Source organism: Rhincodon typus, chromosome 27, assembly GCF_021869965.1.
Source record: "Rhincodon typus isolate 14 chromosome 27, sRhiTyp1.1, whole genome shotgun sequence".
NCBI lineage: Eukaryota > Metazoa > Chordata > Chondrichthyes > Orectolobiformes > Rhincodontidae > Rhincodon > Rhincodon typus.
The window spans coordinates 3,291,447-3,305,486 of NC_063358.1; the positions used below are offsets into that span (position 1 = coordinate 3,291,447).

The 14,040-nt window shown below is 42.3% G+C and overlaps 1 protein-coding gene across 9 annotated transcripts in view; it reads right to left on the minus strand.

Annotated features, from left to right (window-relative positions):
* Positions 1-1,136: 1,136 nt before the first annotated feature.
* LOC125486301 (probable G-protein coupled receptor 139) overlaps positions 1,137-14,040 on the minus strand; it is a 38,198-nt gene continuing 25,294 nt past the window's right edge. Inside the window, exons 2-4 of one of the 9 annotated variants that reach the window (XR_007264986.1) lie at positions 11,999-12,095; positions 4,889-5,453; positions 1,142-4,789 (exon numbers count right to left, since the gene is read on the minus strand). Coding sequence is in view for 2 of the 9 variants with exons in the window: in XM_048613280.1 (XP_048469237.1) it covers positions 3,828-4,789; positions 8,750-8,828 (1,041 nt within the window). In the remaining 7 variants the exon portion in view is untranslated. Of the gene's footprint in view, positions 4,790-4,888; positions 5,454-8,095; positions 8,667-8,749; positions 9,194-11,998; positions 12,121-14,040 lie in introns of those variants that run through there. The other 8 variants (XR_007264989.1, XM_048613281.1, XR_007264985.1 and 5 more) reach the window with 8 other exon arrangements.

Genomic DNA, 14,040 nt, shown 5'->3' on the forward strand with positions numbered 1-14,040 from the left:
AGAGCAGAAAGGTATAAGACCTTGTCTGAAAGGCAGCCTCTTTGACAGTGTTGCCCGCTTTCAGTACAGCATTGGACGGTCGGAATTTGATTTCTTGGAATAACACTTGAACCACAACCTGAGAGGACCGAGAGGTGATCCACTGAGACACTCTTGACATTTACATCGGTGGAGGTTTGGTTAACTACTGAAGACTCCGGAGTAAACATTCCTCTGTAATGCTTGGACATAAATATTTGCTTCAGTGAAACACATAGTGGAAAGCCAGAGGAGGATGACCACAAGACAAAACAGTGCAGGACAACGAAAGGACCCTCTGTCACTTTGAATGCTGAAATTTAATCATGATCAAAAGGCAGTAAAACTACAGAATCTCAACCAATCTACAAAGCTAAGGATCATGAAGCTGACTGGCCAATGTAAATGGTAGCAGCAGCCTTGAGTGCAAAAGCTGTAATGTTCAACTTTTTACTTTTTACAAACAGTTCAGAGAATAATCCATGTATCTTTTATTTTTAACTTTTATCCTTTTGGAATCAACTCTTATTTCTAATCTGTGTATTATATTATTATTTCTTCTCAAGTTTAGGAATCAATACACTCACTATTTATTAATTCAAGAAAGTCTGACTAAATTGGCTCCTGTTAAAACAAAATTACCTGTGGGTCTGAGAGAAAGGTAGCCACAAGGAAAGGGATTTGTTTAATTGAACCTTATTGCTACCAATTAAAGCGTGGGTGAATCTGTCACCCACGCTGGAGCTGAATGGCCTGGAATCGTAATGAAATGGGGAACCTCGCCTTGGGACGGGCTGTAACACTTCAGAGAAAAGGTGAAAGTAAGAATGCAACAACAACTTTTAGCTTATGCAAAATACTGTTTCATTCGTGGATTACATTTACATTAAACCCTTAATAATACAGATGAGTTTTCCTGCAGACCATAACTGCTACTTCCTGTGACTAATGGTGAGCCAAATCAAGATCCTACATATACGCAATCAAACCAGCAGAACAAACAGAATGGTGAGGAATTGTACCATGTGCAAATTAATTGTAACGCAACCTTTTTCTATACATTTATGACATTACTTTCCTCCAAAGTTATGAAATTAATCGAGAAAATACAGACACACTAAAATAAACACCAAGCTTTATTTTGTCTTGTCAACATTGAAACACGTTTTTAGTGATAAATAAATTCACTTATTATTCAATAAGCTCACAGGCAATGATCAACAGATTTTTAACACTGAGCCAAGGACTGAAAAACAAAACAATGTGCTGTTTTATTCAGATGAACAGATTCTACTACAGTTGGTGACTACCTAATATCTATAACATAACAAATGCCACAAATAAAACATATTGTTTTCATAACTTATACACCATCGATGCTGTCTCTCACTTGTATTATGCAAGTTGTCAGTTCCATTCTCCTGTGTTCGATGGTGCATGAAGCAATTAACCCACACTTTTGCTGCTTTCTTTACATTAAACAGATCATGATTTGCCTTGACTGAAATTTATATTTATAAGTCTGTGACAGATACGTCTTGTCTCTGGATTATTTCCATATGAGTGGGTTGCTTAACTGGCTATTACTTTCAACTTATCTGGACTGGGCAGCCCTTGTCAGAAGTTATACTGCCGTTTGCATTACTCTCAGGGTCAAAACAGACAGAAACCTTCCCATCACCGCCAGGCAGGTATTTTGCATCAATGATGCTGATGTACACTTTGTGCTGCATTTCAACTGAATATACAACCCTTGCTACAAAATTATGGAAGTAGATGTTTACCTCAGAATGAATATTCCCCATCAAACTCTAAGATCTAGAAGCAAAAGTAGGCCATTGAGCCCATCAGGTCCGCTGTGTCATCCAGTAAGATCATGGCTGATCTGGTAATCCCTAACTTCATTTTCCTGTCTTTTCCCCAATCCTTGATTCCCTTACTGATTAAAAATCTGTCTCTCTCTGCCTTAAATGTACTTAATGGCCCATCCCTAACAAAGAATCCACTACCCTCTGAGAGAGATAAAAAATCCTCATCGCTGCCTTAAATGGATGGTCTCTTATTCTGAGGTGATGTCCTGTGGTCCTAGACTCTCCTACATGGGGAAACAATCTCTCTGCATCTACCTTGTCAAGTTTCCTAAGAATCTTGGATGTTTCAACAAGGTCGCTGCTCACTTTTCTAAACTCCAATAATTACAGGCACAACCTACTCAATCTCTTCATATAAGACAGTCCCTCCAAACCCAGGATTAGATGAGTGAACCTTCATTGGACTGCCTCCAATGCCAGTATGCCTTTCATTTGTTTTCTTTTCCTAAATGGAATTCTGGGAGTCTGGATGTTTCAGAATGTCATTGACAATAATGAAGCTGTTGTATTTAAAGTGATTTTGAGTTTGTGTCGGCTCATTGTTGTGTTGGTCAGCACCAGAGAGGCGTTCAGGATCTTCCTAATGGCCACTCGCTGACCGATGTTTCCACAGCGCCTACCATCTCGATGGTTTTGTGTTTATCACACACATTGGAAGTCAGGTTCATTGAGCAAGCCTTCAGCAAAGCCAAGCTTTGGTCTGTGGCAACCATCCACGCCAAAACCTTTCAAACGCATACCCCTGATTCCAGTAATGTGCTAGAAGAGAGCTTCAACTGCAGTTTTTAATGAATGATTTGTACAATTCAAGGTGGAGAGTAGATGGTGCTGGAGAGTACAGCAGGTATTAGTATCAACAACAGGCATCCCTGGTCATGTTAGGGACAAAGCCAAACTTCCCGTATCCCAAATAATCTGCATCAATCCAACTCTCAATTCTACCCCTTCAATCTTCATTGTGACATTTTACCATTGTCTATATCAGTATAAATGAAGTGGTCTGTTTAGCCCCAGATTTTTAATTGGATCGCAGCTGGAATATTATGTAAAAATACTGGATACCACACTATAGGAAGGATCTGAATGCATTGGAGAGCGTGCAGAAGCAATTTGCAAGAATGGGTCCAGGAATTAGAATCTTCATTGATGGGGATAGATTGAAGAAGCTGAGACTGTTCTCCCTGCAGAAAGGAAGGCAGAGAGGAGATTTGATAGTGGTTTCCAAAATCACATGTGACTGGATAGAGTAGATAAGGAGAAGCTGCTCCTGCTTTGTAACAAGAGGACATAGATATAAAGTACTGTGCAATAAAAGCCAAGGTGAAGAGGAAAGAGTTTTTCACACAGCGAGCAGTCAGGGTCTGGAATGCACTGCCTGGAAATGTGATGGATGCAGGTTCAGTTGAGGCGCTCAAGAGGGGCATTGGATGATTATTTGGATAGAAATAATATGCCAGGGATGAGGAGATTGGCACAAGGTAATGAGGTTCAATTAACGAGCTGGTGCGGGCACAATGGACCGAACGGCCTCTTTCTGCACCAGAACTATTCTGAGATTCTGTGAAATTGAGGTTATTTTTGTGGTAAAGGTTTTTTGCTGAGAGGAACTGGGCTCTAACTGGCAAATCATGTTTCTTTCGACAGAATTACAGTCATTCGAGAAAGAAAACAGGGGCTGGTTCTGTATCTTGATCCTAGAGATGAAAGGCCTTGAGCTAACCACTGGAACCCTCCAACTGAAATTAATGCATTTTCAAACTTTTACATTGAATAGTTCATATAAATGGTACAAATTGGAATCAACGATAAAAAGACTGTACCTTGCTTCAAATCAATGCCAGTTATACACATTGCAAATCGAGTTCCAACTGTTCGGTAACTCAGAAAACTTGGGTCTCGAGCTCCTCTGTTGATTAGTTTAAGCTCCTGGTAACATGTTCATTCTGCACAGCAGTAATTACTTCTGAACACTGTCTTTAAGGTGTCAATAGGTACTGTACCCACAGCCATTGAATCTTGTTTCCTACAGATATGTCTGGTGAGAATAGCCACACACTCCTGCCGAAAGGCAGACGATGCAGAACTAAAGAGCCAGAAGTTTATGGCAGAATTAAACCATTGGAGCATAAACAAGATGTCTGGTACCACATTTGTAATTGTGCTGTAATCAAAATAATTCACACCACCCAAGGAATGTGGTAAACACTCTGAAACGAACCGGGGCAGACCGAGAGCAACAGCAGTGAATGAAACAACGAGCAATATCTGAAGTGACTTCTTGATTTTTATTCTGGTGATTCTGAATGCAGTGTTCTCAAATTCCGGATGAATCTTGGTTTTTGTGTGTAACCGGCAGGCTATCAGCACACTGAAGACGAGGATCAATAGATAAGGAACACCACCTGATATAATTGTGTGCAGCCAAATAGCTGTGGGAAAGTATGTGTTGTTGAACATGGCACATTCTCCAGTGTAATTCATTAAAACGGATCTGCTTACCATCACCGACCTTCTGGAAAATTTATTCAAAAGAAAAGCAATGAATGCTGATGTGTAAGAAAGGCCCACGGCTGCCACAACAGCGCAAATGGCATTCTTTGGCTTAGTTGTGTGGTGCTTCAGCCCCTTGTTGGATATAACGATGTACCTTTCGATAGTGAAGGCCATAATAATCCAGACCGAGCAAAGAATGGCGCCGTATTCCAAAATGATGGATAGGCACCACCAAGGGGTGTAGACCCAGCTGGCATTCGGGCCCAGCCACAGCTTTGCTAGATTCAAGATGGCAGCCCAGATTAGGCAGATGGTGTCTGAAATAGCCAGTGCAGTTAAATAAATGGTCGTCGTTTTGGAGAAACTGCATGCGCGGTGACAGATGATATAAACCGCAAACAAGTTTCCTTCAAACACACCAGAAACACAGACAAGTTAATATCAGCCTACAAACCTTGCAATGAATCCTAATTCTTATTCTGCAAGAAAAATTAAGTCAGTATTACCGAAAAGCACATGTTAAATCCGATGTTATATCAAAAGGCAGTCAGCTCAGTGGGGTTGGTCAGCTCAGTTGGCTGGACAGCTGGTTTGGAATGTAAATGGATACCCAACAGCACATGGTCAGTTCCTGCTGGTGGTGAGGATACCATGAAGACCTCATCCTTCAGCTGAGATGTGGTATCCATCAGGTTAAACTCCCCATCAGAGAGTGGGACTATGCTGGCTTCACTTTCCTCAATGAAATGAAGCTGGTGATTTACAACAACTCAACATTTCACTGCGGTTCATTAAATATGAAGCTCTCATGCTGACTCTGAACACTGGGCTCTTTATTTAAGACATCCATCCCTCTTTCGGGTAACCTGGAAACCCTGATATTTGTAAACAGATGGTCTCGGATTGAGGTCTGGCAGGCAGTCTCACTGACACTTCTGAGAGTGAACTATATCAGTTCAAGATGGAGCTGCTAAATGGAGCATTTTGGCAGAGTGTGACATTCCAATCTTGGAAGCAGTGTAGTCATCATTCCTCACCTCCATGGAACTGCTCGACAACTCATGGGAGTTCCTGCCGAAGGGAAAAGTAGTTTTGCAAACTAACACTTGGGAGGGAAGAGATTTGAGAAAAGATAAAGCTTAAGCTATCATCAGGATGTGAATTACCAGAATATTTGACATTTTAAACAGGTTCAAAAGAAATATTTTATTTAGTTTAAATGTGTGGTGATTGGAACCAGGGCCAGGTGGATCTCATTTACTATGAATTCCCTGAATGTAGTTGTTAGTTTGGGCCAATCAGGGTGTCCTGGCTGATAGATATAAACAGGAGATTCAGAAGGTCTGCTCAGTCAAAGGACTGGCTTTGAGGTGGCTGGTCAGAGCCCATGTACTGTGCACATGCAAATAAAGGGTGACTTGGTGATGTGATACTGGCCTCTGTGCAGTTATTTCAAAAACAAAGTGATAGAAGTGATAGAAGCAAAACACTACAGATGCTGAAAATCTGAAATGAAAACTGAGAATGCCATCAAGCAATATCTGTGGAGAGAAAAGCAGAGTTAATGTTTCAGGTCTGATGTGACTTCTTCAGAGGAGTCCCATTCTCAAAATGATACCGTGACAACTATCACTGATTGTCATGAATACCCATCTGGCTCACTGCAGTCCTTTAAGGAAGGAAATGTGCCGTCCTTACCTGGTCTGGTCTATGTGTGACTCCAGACCCACAGCAATGTGGTTGACTCTGAACTAGAAAGGGCAAGTAGGGATGGGCAATAAATGCTGGCCTAGCATGCCATAAATGAATAAAAAAATCTGCCATGAGACTGGAATATGAGCATTTTCTGATCCAAAGGGAAGAATGTTACAAATAGAGTCAAGATCAGAGCCAGCCTTTACAGCTTTTTCTCTTCATTTAGGGCAAAAATTCCCACTTGATTTATATTCCATCCACAACATCCAAAATCCTCTCCCTTCACTAGCAGATGCACAATGAATACCATCTACAAGATGCACTGAAGTTACTCCTTTGATGCTCTTTCCAAACCCACAGCCTCCACCATCTGGAAGGACCAGTACAGCACTATCACCTGCAAGCTTACCTTTAAGATTCACTTCATCCTGACATGGAACAATATCAGTTTAGCTTAACTGTCTCTGGGTCAAAATCGTGGAGTGGCCTTCTAAACAGCATTGTGGATGTTCTTATACTATGCAGACTGCAGCGGTTCAAGAAGGCAGCTCAGCACCATGTTCTCCCGATCAGTCATGGGAAATGAATGACACCTACTCCCCATGAAACCATAAAGAACACAAACATTCCTGTCTGAAAAGTCACCTTTGCCCTTCAAAAAGCATATTGTAATTGATAGTTTATCTAACTGGGACGCGCTTTTAGCCAAAAGGCATTGTAGGCATTCCGCTCTTCGGTTTCAGCCACTCTTGCTTTTTAATGGACTGTAAGTAGGAATATGGCAACAGGTGAGTGTTGCTCAGATATTTCTCCTTACTTCATGTTGAGGATGAAGCTGGTCTCTAATATTGCTTTCAGGAGGTTTAGCTCAGTTTGCTGTTATTAATGACAGCTGCATTTCAGACACTTTGCCATGTTTCATATTCAATTTGTCACTTGATTGGAATTTTACTTTATTAATTCAATTTCTATGGTTTTGGAACCAGAGGGCATAATCTCGGAGTGAGGAATCACCAGTTTAAGGCCAAGGTGAAGAGGAATTTCTTCTTTCAATGTGTATTGAGTCTGCGGAATCCTTTACCACAGAGGACAGTTGAAGTTGGGTCACTAAGTATATTCAGGTCTGAGACAGATTTATAATCAGTAAAGGAATCAAGGGTTATGGGGAAAGGCAGGAAAGTGGAGTTGAGGATTAGCAGATTAGTCATGATCTCATTGAAAGGCGGAGCAGATTCAATGAGCTGAATGGCCTGCTTTAGCTCCTGAAAGTAATCATTTTTCTCAGCGAGAAGATGGAAGTGTAAGTGCAGAATGAAACACAGGAAATGTTATAAATATCTCCCCTTTCTTGTTTTCTTTCCCAGAGTGAACAATATCTTACACAAATCTCTGTCCTAACAAAATCAGATGCGCAAGAAGAATAGAAAATATTGTATTTATATAACTCTTTCCACAATAACAGGATTACCCAAAACACTACACAGCTAGAGCAGTACATTTCAAAATGTAGTCCCTGTTGGAATGTAGGAAGAGCAGCAGCAAATGTATGCACAGCAAGATCCCACAATCAGCAATGTGAGAATAACTAAATAACCTCTTTGAGAGATGAATATTGGTCCCAGGACATTGGGGAGAACTTCCCTGCTCTTCCATGAAAGAGTGCCGTAGGATCTTTTATATTCCCCTGACAGAGCCTCAGTTTAACACCTCACCCTGAAGCCTCAACTGCAACCCAGCAGCACTCCCTCAGCGGCACACTGGAGCCCTCTCCCAGACTGCTGCACTCAACCCCCTGGGGTGGGGCTTGAATCCACAACCTCTTAACCAAAGGCAGCTCTGCTGGCTCACAGCAAGTTGGACCTGGGTTTGATTCCACCCTCAGACGACTGTCTGTGTGGAGTTTGCACATTCTCCCCATGTCTGTGTGGGTTTCCTCCGGGTGCTCTGGTTTCCTCCTACAGTCCAAAGATGTTCAGGCTAGGTGGATTGGCCATGGGAAATTACCCCATTGTGCCCAGCGATGTGCAGGCTGGGTGGATTAGCCATGGGAAATGCAGGTTTACAGGGATAGGGTAGGGAGTCAGGCCTGGGTGGGATGCTCTTTCAAGGATCAGTATGGGTCAAATAGACTGCTTCAATATTGTAGGGATTCCATTATAGAGGTGAAAGTATTAACAAGTAACAGAGTATGCCAGTGTTTTTATTGTTATTACCTAAGCATTCTTTTTGATTTCCAAACATCCAGTAATTGTGGCTGTCTGTAAAATTTGTTTTTAGGATCACATGACTGCTTCATATTTAAGGAAAAATATTTGCAAAGTAACCAAGATAAAATAAAGACAGGTTATAAGATTTCTGAAGCAGTGTTGACGGTATCAGTTGGTTTGCTGTCAGAGGATCCAAACATTCTCCAGACCTTGAAAACAAAAAATGCTGGAAAACACAACGCGTCAGGCATCATTCCTGTGATCTCCAGCATTTTTTGTTTTCAGTATAAATTCCAGCATCTGCAGTAATTTGCTCCTATTTTTCCAGGCCTTTAGGTGTTCAGGGTACATCAATAATGGCACATTCAGTGAGCACAAGTTCCTAAGAAAAATTGTCAAACACTTCAAAACACAAACAGTTGAATTTAAGCTTTACATTACAGAAAAGAGATTAAAGATTTATACCTGGAATCCCAAGAGCACACAATGCTACGTAATATACTTTTTGAAGCTCAATGAATGGTTGTGACATTCTATTACTCATCTTTTAGAAGTTACCTATTTTTATATACTCCACTGCACGCTTGGGTTTTCTGTTGATTAAATAATCACGTAGAAATCTCCTTAGCAGCATAGATTCAGTGCTGTAGCTGTTCACACTTTGATAAAACTGACACCGTTAATGTTGTTTGTTGCCAGATGAAAACTCTCCTCCCACTGACTTTTTACTGGTCAATACTATTTGTTTCATACTACACAGGAAATAACGACTTCACAGCATAATCAGTTCTGGCAGACGGGAAATGATTTGTCTTTTATTAGTTATTATGGGTGGCATGGTAGCTCAGTGGTTTGCACTGCTACCTTATCAGCGCCAGAGAACTGGGTTCGATTCCAGCCTCAGTTGACTGTCTGCTGCACATTCTCCCTGTGTCTGTGTGACTTTCCCCCCTCAGTCCAAAGATGTGCAGGTTAGGTGGATTGGCCATGCTATAGTGCCCAGGATGTGCAGGCTAGGTGGGTTAGCCACAGGAAATGCAAGGTTACAAGAATAAGGTGGATCTGAGTGAGAGGGTCAGTATGGATATGATGGACCAAATAGCCTGCTCCCACACTGTGGGGATTCTATAAAGTTCTTACAGAGCAGTGCAGGTGTAAAGTCATACTTTAGGAAGACTTGCATTTACATACCACCTTTCACAACCTCCAGACGGCCCAAAATGCTTCACAGGCAATGAGTGCTTTTGAAGTGTAGTCACTGCTGTAATGTAATAGATGCCTGCTGGTGCACAGCAAGAGCCCAGAAAGAGCTGGACTGCTGCCTCATTAACCTAAGGGTCATCATGCCTAAGGCAAAAGGAGAGGTTGAGATGGAGAGTTCTTCCTAGTAACATCAGCCAGGTAGGAATTGAACCCTGCATTTTGGCATCACTCTTCAATGCAAAACAGCCATCCAGCCAACTAAGCTAATCAATCAAACACCCCCAGCCCCCCAGAAAGAGCACTGTGAAACTGATGGTTTTAGTGATTACTAAATTACACTGGAGCCTGGGAGGTTGAGAGAGGACCTTATGGAAGTTTATAAATTCATGAGGGGTATAGATAGGATTAATAGTAGGTGTATTTTCCCAAGAATGGGGATTTCCAGGCGAGGGGGCACATATTTAAGGTGAGAGGAGAGAGATTTAAAAAAGACACAAGGGGCAAATATTTTACATAAAGGGTTGTTCATGCCTGGAATGAACTTCCTAAGTAAGTGGTGGATATGGGTATAATTACAATGTTTAACAGACATTTGTATAAGTACATGAATAGGAAATGTTTGGAGGGATATGGGCCACGAGCAAGCAGGTGGTTCTAGTTTAGTTTGGGATTGTGCTTGATATGGACTAGTTGGGCCGAAGGGTCGTTTTCCATGCTGTATGACTCTATGGCTCGACTATCCAGGGCACCAGGAGATCTTCCATTGTCTTCTTCAAAACAAGGTCCTAAGATCTTCCATGGCCATCTGAGAGAGCAGAGCTAAAGGTGTCACCTCTGACTCAGAGGGAAGACCTCTATCCCTGAGGCAAATGTAAAGTTAAATCAAGCAATAAAATTTTGAAATTTCTTTGCAAAATAATGTGGATTTTGGTCACAGGACTGCCACTAAAATCACTTCCTGCAAGGGCAACATCACTGCCAAATGCTTCATTTATAGCTTTGGGGATTTGGTGGGTTTCTTAAACAATGTACTCCATTGAGTATGGTGGATTCTCATGAGGGTCTCATTTGGTGTTAAATCAGAAGGGAGTGCTAAGGGCAAAAACAACGATTGGTGGGGCCGGAAGATTTACAATGCTGGCCAGATTCCCCACCCTGTTCCTGGCATCATTCCTTTTAGCTGATACATATTTGTAAGCCAGGAACACCACTGTCCTGATGAGGCAGGCAGCGAATTGGGTTCAGTCAGAGTTTTGTTAAAGGTGGGAGTCTGACTGAGATTTCTTTAGTCAGCCTCCAATTTCCCAACACAACAGTATCAGATTAACTGCCTAGAGGCAGACATCCAATAGCAGGCTAGGATTCCAACGTTCCAGTTAACCCCTTCTCCTTGTTTGGGTGAGGATGCATCCAGAAATCACCATGCTGAGAAGCTCCTGCTCCCCACACCCCCCTGAGACTCACTCAGTCTCACAACTCTCATCCAACTCACCAGCGTGTCAATCTGTCCATCCCCATGCCTGAGGATTGCTGAACAGCCTGCAACATCCTCCCTCACTCACAATTCCCACACCTCCGCTGCACTACTCCCAATCCCTCAAACTACTAACTCTGAATGGCCTCTGCTCTGCCTACTCCTTCGTTCAGGGCACCTCACTATCTTCCTCCCAACTGCAGTGTCTCGCTGGCCCACGGGCTGCCCTGCCAAGAGAGCGGATCCCTCAGAGGGAGCACAGGTAAATCTGCCTCCTGCACCCTCCACCAGCTCAGACACTGACAGGTCGCTCGACCTTCAGCTCAATTAGACTTAGGAACACAAGTTGGTGAGCACATTACTGCCATGCCTCCACAGCTGGCTGAGGAAGAAACAGTCCAGATCACCGGTACTCCTGCTGCCCCGGGCAGGAGAGGACCCTGGGGGTGTGGGTAAACAGTGATTTTGTGCACAGGCACAATCTCACCTTGGAGCAGCAGGCAGATACATGAGTGACAGCGGCTGTAGCAATGTAGCTCCTCATGAGGACCCAGCTGCTTCCAACACGCGATGTTCTGAGTACTTCCATGGACAGGTTGCTGGCTGCCATGGAGATCCATGGCTCATGGGCTGCATTAAAAGCACACGGGCTTGCACTCCATAACTCTAACCATTGTTTGTCGGCAGCGACAGCAACAGGTAAGTAGACACAAGGGCCTTGAAAGATTGTGGGTTCCAGCATTGTGGACATGGGATGCATGCAGCTGCTGCCCTGAGGCATTATTGCTGGGTATTTAAGATGGCAGCCTGAAGGAGTAAGCAGTGAGCTGGAGTCACCAAGGTACCTCCTCATGTTCAAAGTGACCTTTCTCACAGTGGGTAGTAAAACAAAAAAAATTATTGTCAATGAGGCTGTTAACAAGAAGTAATTTCCCTTAGCAGGCATTTTGCCACTCCCTAATGACAAACTCATCTCAATGCTCAGAACTGTCTTTGAAAATGCAACAAGTTGCTCCCAAAATCACAAAAGGACTCACCTGATTTCTCATGCAATGACCCCACATTTGTCAGGTTATAGAAATTCAGTCCGTTTTCTCCAGAATTTAGAAGTTTAAGGGATGATCAGATCAAAACCTTCAAGGCAATAACAGGAAAAGACCTAGTAGATAAAGATAAACCATTTCCACTGGTCAGGAATTCGAGAAATGGGGAGCATAGTCTGAGAATTAAGGCCAGACTGTTTAGGAGAGATGTTGGGAAGCACTTCGACACATTAAGAGTGGGAGAGGTTTGGAGCTCTCTTTCACGAATCGCAGTGGATGCTGGGTCAGTTGTTAATTTTAAATCAGAGATACATCATTTTTTGAGATGAAGTGATATGGGTCAAACGCAGATATATGCAGTGAGGCCATAGATCAGCCATGATCTCATTGAATGGTGGAACAGGCTCAAGGGGCTGATTGGCCTACTTCTGTTCCTATCTTCCTATATCATTCAGACCCCTATAAGCCTCCATCCTGTGATGCATGAATCACAGAATAATCTCTTTGACCCTCAAGTAGCCTCAGTTCAAATGGCCAATTCTGTGAACAATGCACTACACAAGAGCTATTTCAGGTTTAGTATGGTTTAAACAATTACGTTGCTTGATAGGTCAGTTGATATTATAAAGTGATTTATTACTACATAATAACTTCTGAGTTTTTAACAATAGAAGAGCGTTGTACCGAGGTGGGAATTAAGATGAACAACAAGTACTTTTCTGGAAGTTTTATTTGCTTTTAAATAAATTGCCAATATTCTTTGCTCAGGCAAATAATTTGTTATCACACCAACCACTTAGAAGTCACCATCTACCCTGCTTCTAGAAGATTGCTTGTAAAATGGGATTATCGAGAAGTAAATTGAACAACGTATGATAGGAATGAAATTTTTCTGGATTTCTGACATGTGCCACAGGCCGGGGATTTCATTCAAAAAAAATTTTAACAAAAAAATGGGAGCAACCAGTCCCAGAAATATTCCTCTTTGGAATGAAACCCATCATGTCTGGGTACAGGCTTGAGACCTGGTTTTGCTGCTCCTATGTTTGTAACCAGTATGGCCAATTTGGAGCAGCTTTGGCAAAGTCTGGAAACTGGAGAGGAAGAAGGAAGAGATTTGAGTGAAAGAAAATCGTTTGAGGCATAGCATCATTGGAAAGTCCTTCAACAATGCCTTATATCATATGATAGTAACTTCTTCCTTGTCACCTTAACACCTCCTTAGTAAATGCTCTACAGATTCCCTGCAGTTTGGCAAAGAATCTGAGATCTGATTAGTTATGTTAACCTCAGTGTTAACGTGAATCTCTGCTGTTTAGGCAGACAACAGTTGATCGCATGTCACTTTGATGAGGGAAACTAAAACCTTTGGCCAACACTTCCTATCAGCGAGGATCACCTTGTGTTTTCTTTTCCCCTGTAATGTTTGATGGGATATGGTCAACACCATCAAGGCCAATATTCTGTTACCCATCATCTGTGTATTTTGCTCAGACATATGAGACGGCAGTTCAGATTCAGTCCCCTTGCTGTGGGGCTGGAGTCACATGTAGGCCAGACCAGGTAAGGATGGCAGCTTCCTTCACTTAAAGGGCATTAGTGAACCAGAAAGGTTTCTTCCTGACAAATGATGATAGTTTTGCCAACATGAACATTTTTTTTTCTAAATTTTGATCACTTTAATTTAAAATCCATCAGCTACCATGGTGGGTTTAGACCTTTGTTCCAAGAGCATTAGCCTGGGTTTCTGGATTACAAGCCCAGTAACACTCCCACTGCACTACCTCCTTTATTAAATATGAAAATTATTGTTGTTTTTCCTCATTTAACATTGGTGAATCATAGAATCATAGAATCCCTACAGTGTGGAAGCAGACCATTCAGTCCACCAAGCCCACAGAGACACTCCAAACGGTGTCCCACCCAGACCCACCCCTCCCTACCCTATCCCTGTAAACCTTTATTTCCCATAGCTAATCCATCTAACCTGCACATCCCTGGACACTGTGGGCAATTTAGCATGGTTAATCCACCTA